General features: G+C 43.9%; 1 protein-coding gene across 1 annotated transcript in view; it reads right to left on the bottom strand.

Annotated features, from left to right (window-relative positions):
* LOC106590999 (oxysterol-binding protein-related protein 10) overlaps positions 1–24,403 on the bottom strand; it is a 133,099-nt gene that overhangs the window by 15,090 nt on the left and 93,606 nt on the right. Inside the window, exon 12 of the mRNA XM_082968530.1 lies at positions 20,954–21,629. Coding sequence (XP_082824656.1) covers positions 20,954–21,629 — 676 coding nt within the window. The remainder of the gene's footprint in view (positions 1–20,953; positions 21,630–24,403) is intronic.

Raw genomic sequence — 24,403 nt, forward strand, 5'->3', positions numbered from 1 at the left:
CAGTAACAGTTACAGTAACAGGACTGGATCCTAGTTAATACAGTAACAGTTACAGTAACAGGACTGTACCCTAGTTAATACAGTAACAGTTACAGTAACAGGACTGTACCCTAGTTAATACAGTAACAGTTACAGTAACAGGACTGTACCCTAGTTAATACAGTAACAGTTACAGTAACAGGACTGTACCCTAGTTAATACAGTAACAGTTACAGTAACAGGCCTGTACCCTAGTTAATACAGTAACAGTTACAGTAACAGGACTGTACCCTAGTTAATACAGTAACAGTTACAGTAACAGGACTGTACCCTAGTTAATACAGTAACAGTTACAGTAACAGGCCTGTACCCTAGTTAATACAGTAACAGTTACAGTAACAGGACTGTACCCTAGTTAATACAGTAACAGGACTGTACCCTAGTTAATACAGTAACAGTTACAGTAACAGGCCTGTACCCTAGTTAATACAGTAACGGTTACAGTAACAGGACTGTACCCTAGTTAATACAGTAACAGTTACAGTAACAGGACTGTACCCTAGTTAATACAGTAACAGTTACAGTAACATGACTGTACCCTAGTTAATACAGTAACAGTTACAGTAACAGGACTGTACCCTAGTTAATACAGTAACAGTTACAGTAACAGGACTGTACCCTAGTCAATACAGTAACAGTTACAGTAACAGGACTGTACCCTAGTTAATACAGTAACAGTTACAGTAACAGGACTGCATCCTAGTTAATACAGTAACAGTTACAGTAACATGACTGTACCCTAGTTAATACAGTAACAGTTACAGTAACAGGACAGCATCCTAGTTAATACAGTAACAGTTACAGTAACATGACTGTACCCTAGTTAATACAGTAACAGTTACAGTAACAGGACTGTACCCTAGTTAATACAGTAACAGTTACAGTAACAGGACTGTACCCTAGTTAATACAGTAACAGTTACAGTAACAGGACTGTACCCTAGTTAATACAGTAACAGTTACAGTAACAGGACAGCATCCTAGTTAATACAGTAACAGTTACAGTAACATGACTGTACCCTAGTTAATACAGTAACAGTTACAGTAACAGGACTGTACCCTAGTTAATACAGTAACAGTTACAGTAACAGGACTGTACCCTAGTTAATACAGTAACAGTTACAGTAACAGGACTGTACCCTAGTTAATACAGTAACAGTTACAGTAACAGGACTGTACCCTAGTTAATACAGTAACAGTTACAGTAATAGGACTGGATCCTAGTTAATACAGTATTGGTTACAGTAACAGGACTGGATCCTAGTTAATACAGTAACGGTTACAGTAACAGGACTGTACCCTAGTTAATACAGTAACAGTTACAGTAACAGGACTGGATCCTAGTTAATACAGTAACAGTTACAGTAACAGGACTGTACCCTAGTTAATACAGTAACGGTTACAGTAACAGGACTGTACCCTAGTTAATACAGTAACAGTTACAGTAACAGGACTGCATCCTAGTTAATACAGTAACGGTTACAGTAACAGGACTGTACCCTAGTTAATACAGTAACAGTTACAGTAACAGCACTGTACCCTAGCTAATACAGTAACAGTTACAGTAACAGGACTGCATCCTAGTTAATACAGTAACAGGACTGGATCCGAGTTAATACAGTAACAGTTACAGTAACAGGACTGGATCCTAGTTAATACAGTAACGGTTACAGTAACAGGACTGTACCCTAGTTAATACAGTAACAGTTACAGTAACAGGACAGCATCCTAGTTAATACAGTAACAGTTACAGTAACAGGACTGTACCCTAGTTAATACAGTAACAGTTACAGTAACAGGACTGTACCCTAGCTAATACAGTAACAGTTACAGTAACAGGACTGCATCCTAGTTAATACAGTAACAGGACTGGATCCGAGTTAATACAGTAACAGTTACAGTAACAGGATTGGATCCTAATTAATACAGTAACGGTTACAGTAACAGGACTGTACCCTAGTTAATACAGTAACAGTTACAGTAACAGGACTGTACCCTAGCTAATACAGTAACAGTTACAGTAACAGGACTGGATCCGAGTTAATACAGTAACGGTTACAGTAACATGACTGGATCCTAGTTAATACAGTAACGGTTACAGTAACAGGACTGTACCCTAGTTAATACAGTAACAGTTACAGTAACAGGACAGCATCCTAGTTAATACAGTAACGGTTACAGTAACAGGACTGGATCCTAGTTAATACAGTAACGGTTACAGTAACAGGACTGTACCCTAGCTAATACAGTAACAGTTACAGTAACAGGACTGGATCCTAGTTAATACAGTAACGGTTACAGTAACAGGACTGGATCCTAGTTAATACAGTAACGGTTACAGTAACAGGACTGGATCCTAGTTAATACAGTAACGGTTACAGTAACAGGACTGGATCCTAGTTAATACAGTATTGGTTACAGTAACAGGACTGGATCCTAGTTAATACAGTAACGGTTACAGTAACAGGACTGTACCCTAGCTAATACAGTAACAGTTACAGTAACAGGACTGGACCCTAGTTAATACAGTAACGGTTACAGTAACATGACTGGATCCTAGTTAATACAGTAACGGTTACAGTAACAGGACTGGATCCTAGTTAATACAGTAACGGTTACAGTAACAGGACTGTACCCTAGTTAATACAGTAACGGTTACAGTAACAGGACTGGATCCGAGTTATACAGTAACGGTTACAGTAACAGGACTGGATCCGAGTTATACAGTAACGGTTACAGTAACAGGACTGGATCCTAGTTAATACAGTAACGGTTACAGTAACAGGACTGTACCCTAGTTAATACAGTAACGGTTACAGTAACAGGACTGGATCCGAGTTATACAGTAACGGTTACAGTAACAGGACTGGATCCTAGTTAATACAGTAACGGTTACAGTAACAGGACTGTACCCTAGCTAATACAGTAACAGTTACAGTAACAGGACTGGATCCGAGTTAATACAGTAACGGTTACAGTAACATGACTGGATCCTAGTTAATACAGTAACGGTTACAGTAACAGGACTGTATCCTAGTTAATGTGGTAAAGGTTACAGTAACAGGACTGTATACTAGTTAATGTGGTAACAGGACTGTATCCTAGTTAATGTGGTAACAGAACTGTATCCTAGTTAATGTGGTAAAGGTTACAGTAACAGGACTGTATACTAGTTAATGTGGTAACAGGACTGTATCCTAGTTAATGTGGTAACAGGACTGTATACTAGTTAATGTGGTAAAGGTTACAGTAACAGGGCTGTATACTAGTTAATGTGGTAACAGGACTGTATCCTAGTTAATGTGGTAACAGGACTGTATCCTAGTTAATGTGGTAACAGGACTGTATACTAGTTAATGTGGTAACAGGACTGTATCCTAGTTAGTTCTCTCCTCTCTGCTCCCCTCTCTGAGTCCTGTCCTGTCCTGGTTCTCCTCTCTACTCCTCTCTCTGAGTCCTGTCCTGTCCTGGTTCTCCTCTCTGCTCCTCTCTCTGAGTCCTGTCCAGGATCTCTCCTCTACTCTCTGTTATCTGTGTTACATCTAAAGTACCTCCCTGGCCTGGCCCTCTCATCTCTCCTCTCTCAGTACATTACATAAGAGACAGCTGTCCTGGGTGAAATCTGCTGTGGGCAGAAACCCAGGTCTGACAGATGCACATCTGTTTCCCCAAGACAGGAGGGGGTGGAGGGGGGAGAGGAGATGGCCCTGCCTCAGTGTCTTGCTGGAGGGGGTGGAGGGGGGAGAGGAGATGGCCCTGCCTCAGTGTCTTGCTGGAGAGGGTGGAGGGGGGAGAGGAGATGGCCCTGCCTCAGTGTCTTGCTGGAGGGGTGGAGGGGGGAGAGGAGATGGCCCTGCCTCAGTGTCTTGCTGGAGGGGTGGAGGGGGGAGAGGAGATGGCCCTGCCTCAGTGTCTTGCTGGAGGGGGTGGAGGGGGGAGAGGAGATGGCCCTGCCTCAGTGTCTTGCTGGAGGGGTGGAGGGGGGAGAGGAGATGGCCCTGCCTCAGTGTCTTGCTGGAGGGGGTGGAGGGGGGAGAGGAGATGGCCCTGCCTCAGTGTCTTGCTGGAGGGGTGGAGGGGGAGAGGAGATGGCCCTGCCTCAGTGTCTTGGGATGAGAGGGAGGCTAGGGCCTTGGTGCATCTGTTTCCCAAATACAGGAAGGGTTGGGTCGGTCGGCACGTTGCAGGAAGTGCTCAGTGAGAGGCTCTCGGCTCGCTACCCTGGCAGCGCTATTGTGAGAATATGTGAGAATGCTAGGTCAGCGTTTCTTACTTAGAGTGTCCACATCACCTGCTGTCACAAATACACACCCACACACTCACCAGCATGCTAGCACACGTGTACATGTGCACACAATCACACACACACACGCACGCACGCACGCCCACACACACACACACACACACACACACACACACACACACACACACACACACACACACACACACACACACACACACACACACACACACACACACACACACACACACCACACCTCCCTGTCTGCCTGCCACACAAGGTTCGCTGCAAAGGATGCTGGTGCGATAGACATTACAGAGTGATAGACAGTGGAGCCAGGTTGACCATCACAGCCAGACAGACCAATCCTCTGTCTCTATATCAGACCACCAGGTTGACCATCACAATCCTCTGTCTCTATATCAGACCACCAGGTTGACCATCACAATCCTCTGTCTCTATATCAGACCACCAGGTTGACCATCACAATCCTCTGTCTCTATATCAGACCACCAGGTTGACCATCACAATCCTCTGTCTCTATATCAGACCACCAGGTTGACCATCACAATCCTCTGTCTCTATATCAGACCACCAGGTTGACCATCACAATCCTCTGTCTCTATATCAGACCACCAGGTTGAACATCACAATCCTCTGTCTCTATATCAGACCACCAGGTTGACCATCACAATCCTCTGTCTCTATATCAGACCACCAGGTTGACCATCACAATCCTCTGTCTCTATATCAGACCACCAGGTTGACCATCACAATCCTCTGTCTCTATATCAGACCACCAGGTTGACCATCACAATCCTCTGTCTCTATAAAAAAAAGAGACCCATGTCCCATTGAAGATGGACAGTGGGATTCCTACCCCAGAGTGTGAATGGTTGGAACGTGGCAGAACTTGAAGACAGTGGGATTCCTACCCCAAAGCGGGAATGGTTGTAGTCTTTTATTCCAGTTGTGTGGAGAGCTACCTACAGCCTGAGAGATACCTACAGCCTGAGAGATACCTACAGCTTGAGAGATACCTACAGCCTGAGAGATACCTACAGCCTGAGAGATACCTACAGCCTGAGAGACACCTACAGCCTGAGAGATACCTACAGCCTGAGAGATACCTACAGCCTGAGAGATACCTACAGCCTGAGAGATACCTACAGCCTGAGAGACACCTACAGCCTGAGAGATACCTACAGCCTGAGAGATACCTACAGCCTGAGAGATACCTACAGCCTGAGTGACACCTACAGCCTGAGAGATACCTACAGCCTGAGAGACACCTACAGCCTGAGAGATACCTACAGCCTGAGAGATACCTACAGCCTGAGAGATACCTACAGCCTGAGAGCCAACTGTGACTATGGTCCTACTAGATAATAAACAGATATGTATAGCCAACTAGGAGACTAAAACAATTTGGCATGGGTCCTCAGATCCTCAAAAAGTTCTACAGCTGCACCATCGAGAGCATCCTGACCGGTTGCGTCACCGCCTGGTATGGCAACTGCTCGGCATCTGACCGTAAGGCGCTACAGAGGGTAGTGCATACAGGGGGACAAGCTTCCTGCCGTCCAGGACCTATACAATAGGAGGTGTCAGAGGAAAGCCCATTATATTGTCAGAGACTCCAGTCACCCGAGTTATAGACTGTTCTCTCTGCTACCGTACAGCAAGCCGTACTGGAGCGCCAAGTCTAGGACCAAAAGGCTCCTTAACAGCTTCTACCCCCAAGCCATAAGACTGCTGAACAATTAATCAAATGGCCACCGGACTATTTTAAATTGACCCCCCCCCCCCCCATTTGTTTTGTACACTGCTGCTACTCGCTGTTTATTATCTATGCATAGTCACTTCACCCCTACCTATATGTACAAATGACCTCTAACCTGTACCCCTGCACACTGACTCGGTACCGGTACCTCCTGTATATAGCCTCCACACTGACTCTGTACCGGTACCCCCCTGTATATAGTCTCCATATTGACTCTGTACCGTAACACCCTGTATATAGCCTCCACATTGACTCTGTACCGTAACACCCTGTATATAGCCTCCACATTGACTCTGTACCGTAACACCCTGTATAGAGCCTCCACATTGACTCTGTACCGTAACACCCTGTATATAGCCTCCACATTGACTCTGTACCGTAACACCCTGTATATAGCCTCCACATTGACTCTGTACCGTAACACCCTGTATAGAGCCTCCACATTGACTCTGTACCGTAACACCCTGTATATAGCCTCCACATTGACTCTGTACCGTAACACCCTGTATATAGCCTCCACATTGACTCTGTACCGTAACACCCTGTATATAGCCTCCACATTGACTCTGTACCGTAACACCCTGTATATAGCCTCCACATTGACTCTGTACCGTAACACCCTGTACAGAGCCTTCACATTGACTCTGTACCGTAACACCCTGTATATAGCCTCCACATTGACTCTGTACCGTAACACCCTGTATATAGCCTCCACATTGACTCTGTACCGGTACCCCCTGTATATAGCCTCCACATTGACTCTGTACCGTAACACCCTGTATATAGCCTCCACATTGACTCTGTACCAGTACCCCCTGTATAGAGCCTCCACATTGACTCTGTACCGTAACACCCTGTATATAGCCTCCACATTGACTCTGTACCGTAACACCCTGTATATAGCCTCCACATTGACTCTGTACCGTAACACCCTGTATATAGCCTCCACATTGACTCTGTACCGTAACACCCTGTATATAGCCTCCACATTGACTCTGTACCGTAACACCCTGTATAGAGCCTCCACATTGACTCTGTACCGTAACACCCTGTATATAGCCTCCACATTGACTCTGTACCGTAACACCCTGTATATAGCCTCCACATTGACTCTGTACCGTAACACCCTGTATATAGCCTCCACATTGACTCTGTACCGTAACACCCTGTATATAGCCTCCACATTGACTCTGTACCGTAACACCCTGTATATAGCCTCCACATTGACTCTGTACCGTAACACCCTGTATATAGCATCGTTATTGTTATGTTATTGTGTTACTTCTTATTATTTCTTACTTTAGTTTATTTGGTAAATATTTTCTTCTTCTTGAACTGCACTATTAGTTAGAGCCTGTAAGTAAGCATTTCACAGTAAGGCCTATACCTGTTGAATTCGTCGCATGTGACAAATAAAGTTTTATTTTATTTTATTTGACAACCACAACACACACCTCCCCACCCCCCCACCCCACCCCCCCACACACACCTCTACCATCACACACACATGCACACACACACACACACCACCCCCTCACCATATGTGTTTTCTCTCCTGGTTTCATTAGCATATCTGCTATGACTCAGGGGAAGGAAAAGGAGACCATCCTCGTTAGTAATTCATGCTGTCCTAATTACTGAGAGGACTAATTGTCTGTGAGGCTCAGGTTAGCATAAAGTCAGAAACTTCTTCATTATCATTCAATTAAACAGACTTTACGAAGCAAAAAAAATTCAAAAATTTACGTCGACTATTTCATATCAATGTGGAGAATCTGCTCAGTTTGTTCTGGAATATTAAAGACATAAATAAACGTTTTCAGGAATGTTTAGCTTTCAATAAACAATTGATCGTAAAGAAGAAATATTTAGTCTGACTTCCTTCAGCACTCTACACACAGTATCCAGTGGTACAACTAACTACAGTATTCCCATGCTTCACTAAGCCTGCTCGACGGGACGCTGCCAGTCAGCCAATTATATGCTACTTTCAATCTTAATGCGATTACTTTGGATTAAAACAAGATATTAAAGCCTAAAACGCCATTAAACAGCTAATTAAACTCTGGAATGTGATTAAAGAACTTTAAATCAGAGAGTTGACAAGCTTTCAGTCAGTCACCTCTTATCAACCGTAGACTGTCTGAACCTGTCAGCGATGTTATTACTGTACAGTATATGATGGATCACCAACGGCAACAGAACAAACATTCTTTGGGTCTAACAAGTGTTTCTCTGTCAGTTCACATTATCAGTTAAAACGCCTGGCTCTAGTCATAACTACAGGAGCTGTGTCTGTCAACAGTTCTAGAACACTAACACCTACCTATAACTACAGTAGCTGTCTGTCAACAGTTCTAGAACACTAACACCTACCTATAACTACAGTAGCTGTGTCTATCAACAGTTCTAGAACACTAACACCTACCTATAACTACAGTAGCTGTCTGTCAACAGTTCTAGAACACTAACACCTACCTAGAACTACAGTAGCTGTCTGTCAACAGTTCTAGAACACTAACACCTACCTATAACTACAGTAGCTGTGTCTGTCAACAGTTTCAGAACACTAACACCTACCTAGAACTACAGTAGCTGTCTGTCAACAGTTCCACAACACTAACACCTACCTATAACTACAGTAGCTGTGACTGTCAACAGTTCCAGAACACTAACACCTACCTAGAACTACAGTAGCTGTCTGTCAACAGTTCCAGAACACTACCACCTACCTATAACTACAGTAGCTGTGTCTGTCAACAGTTCCAGAACACTAACACCTACCTAGAACTACAGTAGCTGTCTGTCAACAGTTCCAGAACACTAACACCTACCTAGAACTACATTAGCTGTGTCTGTCAACAGTTCCAGAACACTAACACCTACCTATAACTACAGTAGCTGTGTCTGTCAACAGTTCCAGAACACTAACACCTACCTAGAACTACAGTAGCTGTCTGTCAAAAGTTCCACAACACTAACACCTACCTATAACTACAGTAGCTGTGTCTGTCAACAGTTCCAGAACACTAACACCTACCTAGAACTACAGTAGCTGTCTGTCAACAGTTCCAGAACACTAACACCTACCTATAACTACAGTAGCTGTCTGCCAACAGTTCCAGAACACTAACACCTACCTAGAACTACAGTAGCTGTCTGTCAACAGTTCCAGAACACTACCACCTACCTAGAACTACAGTAGCTGTGTCTGTCAACAGTTCCAGAACACTAACACCTACCTATAACTACAGTAGCTGTGTCTGTCAACAGTTCCAGAACACTAACACCTACCTATAACTACAGTAGCTGTGTCTGTCAACAGTTCCAGAACACTAACACCTACCTAGAACTACAGTAGCTGTGTCTGTCAACAGTTCCAGAACACTAACACCTACCTATAACTACAGTAGCTGTGTCTGTCAACAGTTCCAGAACACTAACACCTACCTATAACTACAGTAGCTGTCTGTCAACAGTTCCAGAACACTAACACCTACCTATAACTACAGTAGCTGTCTGTCAACAGTTCTAGAACACTAACACCTACCTATAACTACAGTAGCTGTGTCTGTCAACAGTTCTAGAACACTAACACCTACCTATAACTACAGTAGCGGTCTGCCAACAGTTCCAGAACACTAACACCTACCTATATCTACAGTAGCTGTGTCTGTCAACAGTTCCAGAACACTAACACCTACCTATAACTACAGTAGCTGTCTGTCAACAGTTCTAGAACACTAATACCTACCTAGAACTACAGTAGCTGTGTCTGTCAACAGTTCCAGAACACTAACACCTACCTATAACTACAGTAGCTGTCTGTCAACAGTTCTAGAACACTAACACCTACCTATAACTACAGTAGCTGGCTGTCAACAGTTCCAGAACACTAACACCTACCTATAACTACAGTAGCTGTCTGTCAACAGTTCCAGAACACTAACACCTACCTAGAACTACAGTAGCTGTCTGTCAACAGTTCCAGAACACTAACACCTACCTATAACTACAGTAGCTGTGTCTGTCAACAGTTCCAGAACACTAACACCTACCTATAACTACAGTAGCTGGCTGTCAACAGTTCCAGAACACTAACACCTACCTAGAACTACAGTAGCTGTGTCTGTCAACAGTTCCAGAACACTAACACCTACCTATAACTACAGTAGCTGTGTCTGTCAACAGTTCCAGAACACTAACACCTACCTATAACTACAGTAGCTGTGTCTGTCAACAGTTCCAGAACACTAACACCTACCAATAACTACAGTAGCTGTGTCTGTCAACAGTTCCAGAAAATTAACACCTACCTAGAACTACAGTAGCTGTGTCTGTCAACAGTTCCAGAACACTAACACCTACCTAGAACTACAGTAGCTGTCTCTGTCAACAGTTCCAGAACACTAACACCTACCTATAACTACAGTAGCTGTGTCTGTCAACAGTTCCAGAAAATTAACACCTACCTAGAACTACAGTAGCTGTGTCTGTCAACAGTTCCAGAACACTAACACCTACCTATAACAACAGTAGCTGTGTCTGTCAACAGTTCCAGAACACTAACACCTACCTAGAACTACAGTAGCTGTCTGTCAACAGTTCTAGAACACTAACACCTACCTATAACTACAGTAGCTGTCTGTCAACAGTTCTAGAACACTAACACCTACCTATAACTACAGTAGCTGTGTCTATCAACAGTTCTAGAACACTAACACCTACCTATAACTACAGTAGCTGTCTGTCAACAGTTCTAGAACACTAACACCTACCTAGAACTACAGTAGCTGTCTGTCAACAGTTCTAGAACACTAACACCTACCTATAACTACAGTAGCTGTGTCTGTCAACAGTTCCAGAACACTAACACCTACCTAGAACTACAGTAGCTGTCTGTCAACAGTTCCACAACACTAACACCTACCTATAACTACAGTAGCTGTGACTGTCAACAGTTCCAGAACACTAACACCTACCTAGAACTACAGTAGCTGTCTGTCAACAGTTCCAGAACACTACCACCTACCTATAACTACAGTAGCTGTGTCTGTCAACAGTTCCAGAACACTAACACCTACCTAGAACTACAGTAGCTGTCTGTCAACAGTTCCAGAACACTAACACCTACCTAGAACTACATTAGCTGTGTCTGTCAACAGTTCCAGAACACTAACACCTAGCTATAACTACAGTAGCTGTGTCTGTCAACAGTTCCAGAACACTAACACCTACCTAGAACTACAGTAGCTGTCTGTCAACAGTTCCACAACACTAACACCTACCTATAACTACAGTAGCTGTGTCTGTCAACAGTTCCAGAACACTAACACCTACCTAGAACTACAGTAGCTGTCTGTCAACAGTTCCAGAACACTAACACCTACCTATAACTACAGTAGCTGTCTGCCAACAGTTCCAGAACACTAACACCTACCTAGAACTACAGTAGCTGTCTGTCAACAGTTCCAGAACACTACCACCTACCTAGAACTACAGTAGCTGTGTCTGTCAACAGTTCCAGAACACTAACACCTACCTATAACTACAGTAGCTGTGTCTGTCAACAGTTCCAGAACACTAACACCTACCTATAACTACAGTAGCTGTGTCTGTCAACAGTTCCAGAACACTAACACCTACCTAGAACTACAGTAGCTGTGTCTGTCAACAGTTCCAGAACACTAACACCTACCTATAACTACAGTAGCTGTGTCTGTCAACAGTTCCAGAACACTAACACCTACCTATAACTACAGTAGCTGTGTCTGTCAACAGTTCCAGAACACTAACACCTACCTATAACTACAGTAGCTGTGTCTGTCAACTGTTCTAGAACACTAACACCTACCTATAACTACAGTAGCGGTCTGCCAACAGTTCCAGAACACTAACACCTACCTATATCTACAGTAGCTGTGTCTGTCAACAGTTCCAGAACACTAACACCTACCTATAACTACAGTAGCTGTCTGTCAACAGTTCCAGAACACTAACACCTACCTATAACTACAGTAGCTGTCTGTCAACAGTTCCAGAACACTAACACCTACCTAGAACTACAGTAGCTGTGTCTGTCAACAGTTCCAGAACACTAACACCTACCTAGAACTACAGTAGCTCTCTGTCAACAGTTCCAGAACACTAACACCTTCCTAGAACTACAGTAGCTGTCTGTCAACAGTTCCAGAACACTAACACCTACCTAGAACTACAGTAGCTGTCTGTCAACAGTTCCAGAACACTAACACCTACCTATAACTACAGTAGCTGTGTCTGTCAACAGTTCCAGAACACTAACACCTACCTAGAACTACAGTAGCTGTCTGTCAACAGTTCCAGAACACTAACACCTACCTAGAACTACAGTAGCTGTGTCTGTCAACAGTTCCAGAACACTAACACCTACCTAGAACTACAGTAGCTGTCTGTCAACAGTTCCACAACACTAACACCTACCTATAACTACAGTAGCTGTGTCTGTCAACAGTTCCAGAACACTAACACCTACCTAGAACTACAGTAGCTGTCTGTCAACAGTTCCAGAACACTAACACCTACCTATAACTACAGTAGCTGTCTGCCAACAGTTCCAGAACACTAACACCTACCTAGAACTACAGTAGCTGTCTGTCAACAGTTCCAGAACACTACCACCTACCTAGAACTACAGTAGCTGTGTCTGTCAACAGTTCCAGAACACTAACACCTACCTATAACTACAGTAGCTGTGTCTGTCAACAGTTCCAGAACACTAACACCTACCTATAACTACAGTAGCTGTGTCTGTCAACAGTTCCAGAACACTAACACCTACCTAGAACTACAGTAGCTGTGTCTGTCAACAGTTCCAGAACACTAACACCTACCTATAACTACAGTAGCTGTGTCTGTCAACAGTTCCAGAACACTAACACCTACCTATAACTACAGTAGCTGTCTGTCAACAGTTCCAGAACACTAACACCTACCTATAACTACAGTAGCTGTCTGTCAACAGTTCTAGAACACTAACACCTACCTATAACTACAGTAGCTGTGTCTGTCAACAGTTCTAGAACACTAACACCTACCTATAACTACAGTAGCGGTCTGCCAACAGTTCCAGAACACTAACACCTACCTATATCTACAGTAGCTGTGTCTGTCAACAGTTCCAGAACACTAACACCTACCTATAACTACAGTAGCTGTCTGTCAACAGTTCTAGAACACTAATACCTACCTAGAACTACAGTAGCTGTGTCTGTCAACAGTTCCAGAACACTAACACCTACCTATAACTACAGTAGCTGTCTGTCAACAGTTCTAGAACACTAACACCTACCTATAACTACAGTAGCTGGCTGTCAACAGTTCCAGAACACTAACACCTACCTATAACTACAGTAGCTGTCTGTCAACAGTTCCAGAACACTAACACCTACCTAGAACTACAGTAGCTGTCTGTCAACAGTTCCAGAACACTAACACCTACCTATAACTACAGTAGCTGTGTCTGTCAACAGTTCCAGAACACTAACACCTACCTATAACTACAGTAGCTGGCTGTCAACAGTTCCAGAACACTAACACCTACCTAGAACTACAGTAGCTGTGTCTGTCAACAGTTCCAGAACACTAACACCTACCTATAACTACAGTAGCTGTGTCTGTCAACAGTTCCAGAACACTAACACCTACCTATAACTACAGTAGCTGTGTCTGTCAACAGTTCCAGAACACTAACACCTACCAATAACTACAGTAGCTGTGTCTGTCAACAGTTCCAGAAAATTAACACCTACCTAGAACTACAGTAGCTGTGTCTGTCAACAGTTCCAGAACACTAACACCTACCTAGAACTACAGTAGCTGTGTCTGTCAACAGTTCCAGAACACTAACACCTACCTATAACTACAGTAGCTGTGTCTGTCAACAGTTCCAGAAAATTAACACCTACCTAGAACTACAGTAGCTGTGTCTGTCAACAGTTCCAGAACACTAACACCTACCTATAACAACAGTAGCTGTGTCTGTCAACAGTTCCAGAACACTAACACCTACCTAGAACTACAGTAGCTGTCTGTCAACAGTTCTAGAACACTAACACCTACCTATAACTACAGTAGCTGTCTGTCAACAGTTCTAGAACACTAACACCTACCTATAACTACAGTAGCTGTGTCTATCAACAGTTCTAGAACACTAACACCTACCTATAACTACAGTAGCTGTCTGTCAACAGTTCTAGAACACTAACACCTACCTAGAACTACAGTAGCTGTCTGTCAACAGTTCTAGAACACTAACACCTACCTATAACTACAGTAGCTGTGTCTGTCAACAGTTCCAGAACACTAACACCTACCTAGAACTACAGTAGCTGTCTGTCAACAGTTCCACAACACTAACACCTACCTATAACTACAGTAGCTGTGACTGTCAACAGTTCCAGAACACTAACACCTACCTAGAACTACAGTAGCTGTCTGTCAACAGTTCCAGAACACTACCACCTACCTATAACTACAGTAGCTGTGTCTGTCAACAGTTCCAGAACACTAACACCTACCTAGAACTACAGTAGCTGTCTGTCAACAGTTCCAGAACACTAACACCTACCTAGAACTACATTAGCTGTGTCTGTCAACAGTTCCAGAACACTAACACCTACCTATAACTACAGTAGCTGTGTCTGTCAACAGTTCCAGAACACTAACACCTACCTAGAACTACAGTAGCTGTCTGTCAACAGTTCCACAACACTAACACCTACCTATAACTACAGTAGCTGTGTCTGTCAACAGTTCCAGAACACTAACACCTACCTAGAACTACAGTAGCTGTCTGTCAACAGTTCCAGAACACTAACACCTACCTATAACTACAGTAGCTGTCTGCCAACAGTTCCAGAACACTAACACCTACCTAGAACTACAGTAGCTGTCTGTCAACAGTTCCAGAACACTACCACCTACCTAGAACTACAGTAGCTGTGTCTGTCAACAGTTCCAGAACACTAACACCTACCTATAACTACAGTAGCTGTGTCTGTCAACAGTTCCAGAACACTAACACCTACCTATAACTACAGTAGCTGTGTCTGTCAACAGTTCCAGAACACTAACACCTACCTAGAACTACAGTAGCTGTGTCTGTCAACAGTTCCAGAACACTAACACCTACCTATAACTACAGTAGCTGTGTCTGTCAACAGTTCCAGAACACTAACACCTACCTATAACTACAGTAGCTGTGTCTGTCAACAGTTCCAGAACACTAACACCTACCTATAACTACAGTAGCTGTGTCTGTCAACTGTTCTAGAACACTAACACCTACCTATAACTACAGTAGCGGTCTGCCAACAGTTCCAGAACACTAACACCTACCTATATCTACAGTAGCTGTGTCTGTCAACAGTTCCAGAACACTAACACCTACCTATAACTACAGTAGCTGTCTGTCAACAGTTCCAGAACACTAACACCTACCTATAACTACAGTAGCTGTCTGTCAACAGTTCCAGAACACTAACACCTACCTAGAACTACAGTAGCTGTGTCTGTCAACAGTTCCAGAACACTAACACCTACCTAGAACTACAGTAGCTCTCTGTCAACAGTTCCAGAACACTAACACCTTCCTAGAACTACAGTAGCTGTGTCTGTCAACAGTTCCAGAACACTAACACCTACCTAGAACTACAGTAGCTGTCTGTCAACAGTTCCACAACACTAACACCTACCTATAACTACAGTAGCTGTGTCTGTCAACAGTTCCAGAACACTAACACCTACCTAGAACTACAGTAGCTGTCTGTCAACAGTTCCAGAACACTAACACCTACCTATAACTACAGTAGCTGTCTGCCAACAGTTCCAGAACACTAACACCTACCTAGAACTACAGTAGCTGTCTGTCAACAGTTCCAGAACACTACCACCTACCTAGAACTACAGTAGCTGTGTCTGTCAACAGTTCCAGAACACTAACACCTACCTATAACTACAGTAGCTGTGTCTGTCAACAGTTCCAGAACACTAACACCTACCTATAACTACAGTAGCTGTGTCTGTCAACAGTTCCAGAACACTAACACCTACCTAGAACTACAGTAGCTGTGTCTGTCAACAGTTCCAGAACACTAACACCTACCTATAACTACAGTAGCTGTGTCTGTCAACAGTTCCAGAACACTAACACCTACCTATAACTACAGTAGCTGTCTGTCAACAGTTCCAGAACACTAACACCTACCTATAACTACAGTAGCTGTCTGTCAACAGTTCTAGAACACTAACACCTACCTATAACTACAGTAGCTGTGTCTGTCAACAGTTCTAGAACACTAACACCTACCTATAACTACAGTAGCGGTCTGCCAACAGTTCCAGAACACTAACACCTACCTATATCTACAGTAGCTGTGTCTGTCAACAGTTCCAGAACACTAACACCTACCTATAACTACAGTAGCTGTCTGTCAACAGTTCTAGAACACTAATACCTACCTAGAACTACAGTAGCTGTGTCTGTCAACAGTTCCAGAACACTAACACCTACCTATAACTACAGTAGCTGTCTGTCAACAGTTCTAGAACACTAACACCTACCTATAACTACAGTAGCTGGCTGTCAACAGTTCCAGAACACTAACACCTACCTATAACTACAGTAGCTGTCTGTCAACAGTTCCAGAACACTAACACCTACCTAGAACTACAGTAGCTGTCTGTCAACAGTTCCAGAACACTAACACCTACCTATAACTACAGTAGCTGTGTCTGTCAACAGTTCCAGAACACTAACACCTACCTATAACTACAGTAGCTGGCTGTCAACAGTTCCAGAACACTAACACCTACCTAGAACTACAGTAGCTGTGTCTGTCAACAGTTCCAGAACACTAACACCTACCTATAACTACAGTAGCTGTGTCTGTCAACAGTTCCAGAACACTAACACCTACCTATAACTACAGTAGCTGTGTCTGTCAACAGTTCCAGAACACTAACACCTACCAATAACTACAGTAGCTGTGTCTGTCAACAGTTCCAGAAAATTAACACCTACCTAGAACTACAGTAGCTGTGTCTGTCAACAGTTCCAGAACACTAACACCTACCTAGAACTACAGTAGCTGTGTCTGTCAACAGTTCCAGAACACTAACACCTACCTATAACTACAGTAGCTGTGTCTGTCAACAGTTCCAGAAAATTAACACCTACCTAGAACTACAGTAGCTGTGTCTGTCAACAGTTCCAGAACACTAACACCTACCTATAACAACAGTAGCTGTGTCTGTCAACAGTTCCAGAACACTAACACCTACCTAGAACTACAGTAGCTGTCTGTCAACAGTTCTAGAACACTAACACCTACCTATAACTACAGTAGCTGTCTGTCAACAGTTCTAGAACACTAACACCTACCTATAACTACAGTAGCTGTGTCTATCAACAGTTCTAGAACACTAACACCTACCTATAACTACAGTAGCTGTCTGTCAACAGTTCTAGAACACTAACACCTACCTAGAACTACAGTAGCTGTCTGTCAACAGTTCTAGAACACTAACACCTACCTATAACTACAGTAGCTGTGTCTGTCAACAGTTCCAGAACACTAACACCTACCTAGAACTACAGTAGCTGTCTGTCAACAGTTCCACAACACTAACACCTACCTATAACTACAGTAGCTGTGACTGTCAACAGTTCCAGAACACTAACACCTACCTAGAACTACAGTAGCTGTCTGTCAACAGTTCCAGAACACTACCACCTACCTATAACTACAGTAGCTGTGTCTGTCAACAGTTCCAGAACACTAACACCTACCTAGAACTACAGTAGCTGTCTGTCAACAGTTCCAGAACACTAACACCTACCTAGAACTACATTAGCTGTGTCTGTCAACAGTTCCAGAACACTAACACCTACCTATAACTACAGTAGCTGTGTCTGTCAACAGTTCCAGAACACTAACACCTACCTAGAACTACAGTAGCTGTCTGTCAACAGTTCCACAACACTAACACCTACCTATAACTACAGTAGCTGTGTCTGTCAACAGTTCCAGAACACTAACACCTACCTAGAACTACAGTAGCTGTCTGTCAACAGTTCCAGAACACTAACACCTACCTATAACTACAGTAGCTGTCTGCCAACAGTTCCAGAACACTAACACCTACCTAGAACTACAGTAGCTGTCTGTCAACAGTTCCAGAACACTACCACCTACCTAGAACTACAGTAGCTGTGTCTGTCAACAGTTCCAGAACACTAACACCTACCTATAACTACAGTAGCTGTGTCTGTCAACAGTTCCAGAACACTAACACCTACCTATAACTACAGTAGCTGTGTCTGTCAACAGTTCCAGAACACTAACACCTACCTAGAACTACAGTAGCTGTGTCTGTCAACAGTTCCAGAACACTAACACCTACCTATAACTACAGTAGCTGTGTCTGTCAACAGTTCCAGAACACTAACACCTACCTATAACTACAGTAGCTGTCTGTCAACAGTTCCAGAACACTAACACCTACCTATAACTACAGTAGCTGTCTGTCAACAGTTCTAGAACACTAACACCTACCTATAACTACAGTAGCTGTGTCTGTCAACAGTTCTAGAACACTAACACCTACCTATAACTACAGTAGCGGTCTGCCAACAGTTCCAGAACACTAACACCTACCTATATCTACAGTAGCTGTGTCTGTCAACAGTTCAGAACACTAACACCTACCTATAACTACAGTAGCTGTGTCTGTCAACAGTTCTAGAACACTAACACCTACCTATAACTACAGTAGCGGTCTGCCAACAGTTCCAGAACACTAACACCTACCTATATCTACAGTAGCTGTGTCTGTCAACAGTTCCAGAACACTAACACCTACCTATAACTACAGTAGCTGTCTGTCAACAGTTCTAGAACACTAATACCTACCTAGAACTACAGTAACTGTGTCTGTCAACAGTTCCAGAACACTAACACCTACCTATAACTACAGTAGCTGTCTGTCAACAGTTCTAGAACACTAACACCTACCTATAACTACAGTAGCTGGCTGTCAACAGTTCCAGAACACTAACACCTACCTATAACTACAGTAGCTGTCTGTCAACAGTTCCAGAACACTAACACCTACCTAGAACTACAGTAGCTGTCTGTCAACAGTTCCAGAACACTAACACCTACCTATAACTACAGTAGCTGTGTCTGTCAACAGTTCCAGAACACTAACACCTACCTATAACTACAGTAGCTGGCTGTCAACAGTTCCAGAACACTAACACCTACCTAGAACTACAGTAGCTGTGTCTGTCAACAGTTCCAGAACACTAACACCTACCTAGAACTACAGTAGCTGTGTCTGTCAACAGTTCCAGAACACTAACACCTACCTATAACTACAGTAGCTGTGTCTGTCAACAGTTCCAGAACACTAACACCTACCAATAACTACAGTAGCTGTGTCTGTCAACAGTTCCAGAAAATTAACACCTACCTAGAACTACAGTAGCTGTGTCTGTCAACAGTTCCAGAACACTAACACCTACCTAGAACTACAGTAGCTGTGTCTGTCAACAGTTCCAGAACACTAACACCTACCTATAACTACAGTAGCTGTGTCTGTCAACAGTTCCAGAAAATTAACACCTACCTAGAACTACAGTAGCTGTGTCTGTCAACAGTTCCAGAACACTAACACCTACCTAGAACTACAGTAGCTGTCTGTCAACAGTTCCAGAACACTAACACCTACCTAGAACTACAGTAGCTGTGTCTGTCAACAGTTCCAGAACACTAACACCTACCTAGAACTACAGTAGCTGTCTGTCAACAGTTCCAGAACACTAACACCTACCTATAACTACAGTAGCTGTGTCTGTCAACAGTTCCAGAACACTAACACCTACCTATAACTACAGTAGCTGTCTGTCAACAGTTCTAGAACACTAACACCTACCTAGAACTACAGTAGCTGTCTGTCAACAGTTCTAGAACACTAACACCTACCTAGAGCTACAGTAGCTGTGTCTGTCAACAGTTCCAGAACACTAACACCTACCTTGAACTACAGTAGCTGTCTGTCAACAGTTCCAGAACACTAACACCTACCTAGAACTACAGTAGCTGTGTCTGTCAACAGTTCCAGAACACTAACACCTACCTATAACTACAGTAGCTGTGTCTGTCAACAGTTCCAGAACACTAACACCTACCTAGAACTACAGTAGCTGTGTCTGTCAACAGTTCCAGAACACTAACACCTACCTAGAACTACAGTAGCTGTGTCTGTCAACAGTTCCAGAACACTAACACCTACCTATAACTACAGTAGCTGTCTGTCAACATTTCCAGAACACTAACACCTACCTATAACTACAGTAGCTGGCTGTCAACAGTTCCAGAACACTAACACCTACCTAGAACTACAGTAGCTGTCTGCCAACAGTTCTAGAACACTAACACCTACCTAGAACTACAGTAGCTGTCTGTCAACAGTTCCAGAACACTAACACCTACCTAGAACTACAGTAGCTGTGTCTGTCAACAGTTCTAGAACACTAACACCTACCTAGAACTACAGTAGCTGTCTGTCAACAGTTCCAGAACACTAACACCTACCTAGAACTACAGTAGCTGTGTCTGTCAACAGTTCTAGAACATAACTGAGAGATATCAACAGCCTGAGAGATACCTACAGTCTGAGAGATTCCTACAGCCTGTATAGCTGGCTCTCAGTAGGTGCTGTTTACTGTAACCCCTAGTCATAACTACTGCATAGCTGGCTCTCAGTAGGTGCTGTTCACTGTAAACCCTAGTAACAGTAATAACAAACTAGTCCTAACTAGATCCAGTACTGTGAAGTAATGCTCACCTTCCCCGACCATAGATACTCCGATGGACATGCCCATGAACTTGCTCCGGGTCCAGACGTGGGTGTTGACGCACATGTTCCTCTCTTTGCACTCGCAGTAGAACCCAGTGACAGGTGGGTGGTGTGACACCTGCTCCGCCACGAACCTTACCCGGTAACAGTCCTCTGCCTGAGCACCCCCGCTCTCCGTCCCTGTCCGGCGGGAGGCTCTAGAGGAAGAGGCGGGGTTAGGGGAAGGGCCTCTAGAGGAAGAGGCGGGGTTAGGGGAAGGGCCTCTAGAGGAAGAGGCGGGGTTAGGGGAAGAGCCTCTAGAGGAAGAGGCGGGGTTAGGGGAAGAGCCTCTAGAGGAAGAGGCGGGGTTAGGGGCGGGGTTTGAAGTGGGTGTAGTGTTAGTGTTAGGGACGGAGCTCATGGTCCTCAGTGGGTGGACTCTCTCTCGGGGGACGTCCCAGGAACACCTGAAGCTCTCTCCCAGGATGGGGTTGTAGGGTTTCTTGGCCACGGCACCCTTGCGCCCCTCGTGGAAGGCGGTCAGGTAGTATTCCACGAATCGGACGATGCGCTCCTCTGGGGTGGTTCCCGTGGTGATGGCCAGGAACATGTCTGGGTGAGCCATGAAGTTAGCGTACATCTCTAGGAGGGAACGCTTCTCCAGGATAAAGGTAGGGAGTACCACCTATAGGAAGGAGAGAGAGAGAGAGAGAGGAGGAAGGAGAGAGAGAGGAAGGAGAAGGAGAGAGAGAGAGGAAGGAGAAGGAGAGAGAGAGGAAGGAGAGAGAGAGAGAGGAAGGTGAAGGAGAGAGAGAGGAAGGAGAGAGAGAGAGAGAGAGAGAGAGAGAGAGGAAGGTGAAGGAGAGAGAGAAAGGGAGGCGAGAGAGAGAGGAAGGAAAAGGAGAGAAAGAGAGAGGAAGGAGAAGGAGAGAGAGAGAGAGAGAGAGAGAGGAAGGTGAAAGAGAGAGAGAGAGAGAAAAAGAGAGAGAGGAAGGTGAAAAAGAGAGAGAGGAAGGAGGAGAGAGAGAGAGAGAGAGAGAGAGGAAGGTGAAAGAGAGAGAGGACAGCAACACAATTAGACCCAACCAAATCATGAGAAAACAAAAAGCTAATTACTTGACACATTGGAAAGAATTAACAAAAAAACTGAGCAAACTACAATGCTATTTGGCAGAATACCTGACCACTGTGACTGACCCAAACTTAAGGAAAGCTTTGACTATGTACAGACTCAGTGAGCATAGCCTTGCTATTGAGAAAGGCCGCCGTAGGCAGACCTGGCTCTCAAGAGAAGACAGGGTATGTGCACACTGCCCACAAAATGAGGTGGAAACTGAGCTGCACTTCCTAACCTCCTGCCAAATGTATGACCATATTAGAGACACATATTTCCTTCAGATTAAACAGATCCACAAAGAATTCAAAAACAAACACAATTTTGATAAACTCCCATATCTACTGGGTGAAATACCACAGTGTGCCATCACAGCAGCAAGATTTGTGACCTGTTGTCACAAGAAAAGGTCAACCAGTGAAGAACAAACACCATTGTAAATACAACCCATATTTATGTTTATTTATTTTCCCTTTTGTACTTTAACTATTTTGACATAATATGAGATTTGAAATGTCTTCATTCTTTTGGAATTTGTTTAGTGTAATGTTTAAAGGAAATTTTTATTGTTTATTTCACTTATGTTTGTTATCTACTTCACTTGCTTTGGCAATGTTGACATATGTTTCCCATGCCAATAAAGCCCTTAGATTGAAATCGAAATCGAAATTTAATTACCAGAGAGCGACAGAGAGAAAGAAAAAGAGAGAGAGAGAAAGAAAAAGAGAGAGAGAGAGAGATTATTGCTTATTGGGAAACACAAGCACAAGGACAAAGCAAAATGCAGTGCTATCTGGCCCTATATCGGCAGTCCACCGTGACAAACTATTAGACCATGGTTACTGATCAAAACCTTAGAAAAACCAAAGTACAGGCTCAGTGAGCACAGCCTTGCCATTGAGAAGGGTAGACACAGGAAAACCTGGCTCCCTGTAGAGGAAAGGCTGTGCAACCACTGCACCACAGCAGAACCTGAGATAGAGCTGCATTTCCTGACAAGATGTCAAAAATATAAAACAATTAGAGTGTCATTTCCCCAAATTTGAAACCCTTATTCAAGGTTTCAAAGACCTCTCTGATGAGGATAGGCTACCCGTTCTGTTGGGGGAGGACGCAGAGAGCTGTGGGTTGGCAGCGCACTACATTGCTGCCTGCCATAAGTTGAGGGACAGTGTCTGACAGACCAATCAACCTGCACATATCCTCTACTGTATGCTTATTGTTATTGTTGAATGTATGGTTATTTTGATCCTTGGTTATTGTTGTTACTGTTGTCCCGTTGACAATTTTGATTCTTATTATTTCATATTGTAAATATCCAAAGTAAGCTTTGGCAATATGTACATTGTTATATCATGCCAATAAACCAAACTGAATTGAATTGAATTGAATTGAATTGAGAGAAAGGGAGAAAGAGAGAGAAGAGAGACAAAGAAGAGAGAGAGAAAGAGAGAGAGAAGGGAAAGAGAGAAAGAGAGAGAGAGGAGAGACAGAGAAAGAGAGAATTGAATGAGAGCAAGAGAGAGAGATAGAGAGAGAAGAGAGAGCCAGAGAGAGAGAAAGAGAGAGAGAGAGAGAGAGAGAGAGAGAGAGAGAGAGAGAAATAGAGGTGAGAGGGAAATGGAAAATAAATTGAATTTAGTCCCTCTCTGTCCATTCCTGTGGAGAATAAAATATATTAATCACAGACTGGTCTGTGTTGATATTTACTGATCAAATAGGCTCAGTCTGATTTATTTGCAGTACTTAAAATTAATGAGCTTACAAAAAACACACACACACAGTACACACACACACAGTACACACACACACACACACACACACACACACACACACACACACACACACACACACACACACACACACACACACACACACACACACACACACACACACACACACACACACACACACACACACACACACACACACACACACACACACACCTACACACCCCCCCCACACACACACAGGGTGCTACCCCCTGTTACTAATAGGTGGACAGAGTCCCTGTCATGTTATCCTGCCAGGAGAGGGCTGTCTGGTGTCTATTAATAACCCAGTACATAGTGATGTCTGAGTGATGACGTACATGCTGGTCCCCTGTGGCTCCACATCAGGCCTCTGTAACAGCCCCCCCCCCCCATCCACATCAGGCCTCTGTAACAGCCCCCCCCCCCCCCATCCACATCAGGCCTCTGTAACAGCCCGTCCCCCCATCCACATCAGGCCTCTGTAACAGCCCCCCCCATCCACATCAGGCCTCTGTAACAGCCCCCCCCCCCCCCCATCCATATCAGGCCTCTGTAACAGCCGGTCCCCCCATCCACATCAGGCCTCTGTAA

The sequence above is a fragment of the Salmo salar genome, chromosome 02, assembly GCF_965601325.2.
Source record: "Salmo salar chromosome 02, fSalSal1, whole genome shotgun sequence".
NCBI lineage: Eukaryota > Metazoa > Chordata > Actinopteri > Salmoniformes > Salmonidae > Salmo > Salmo salar.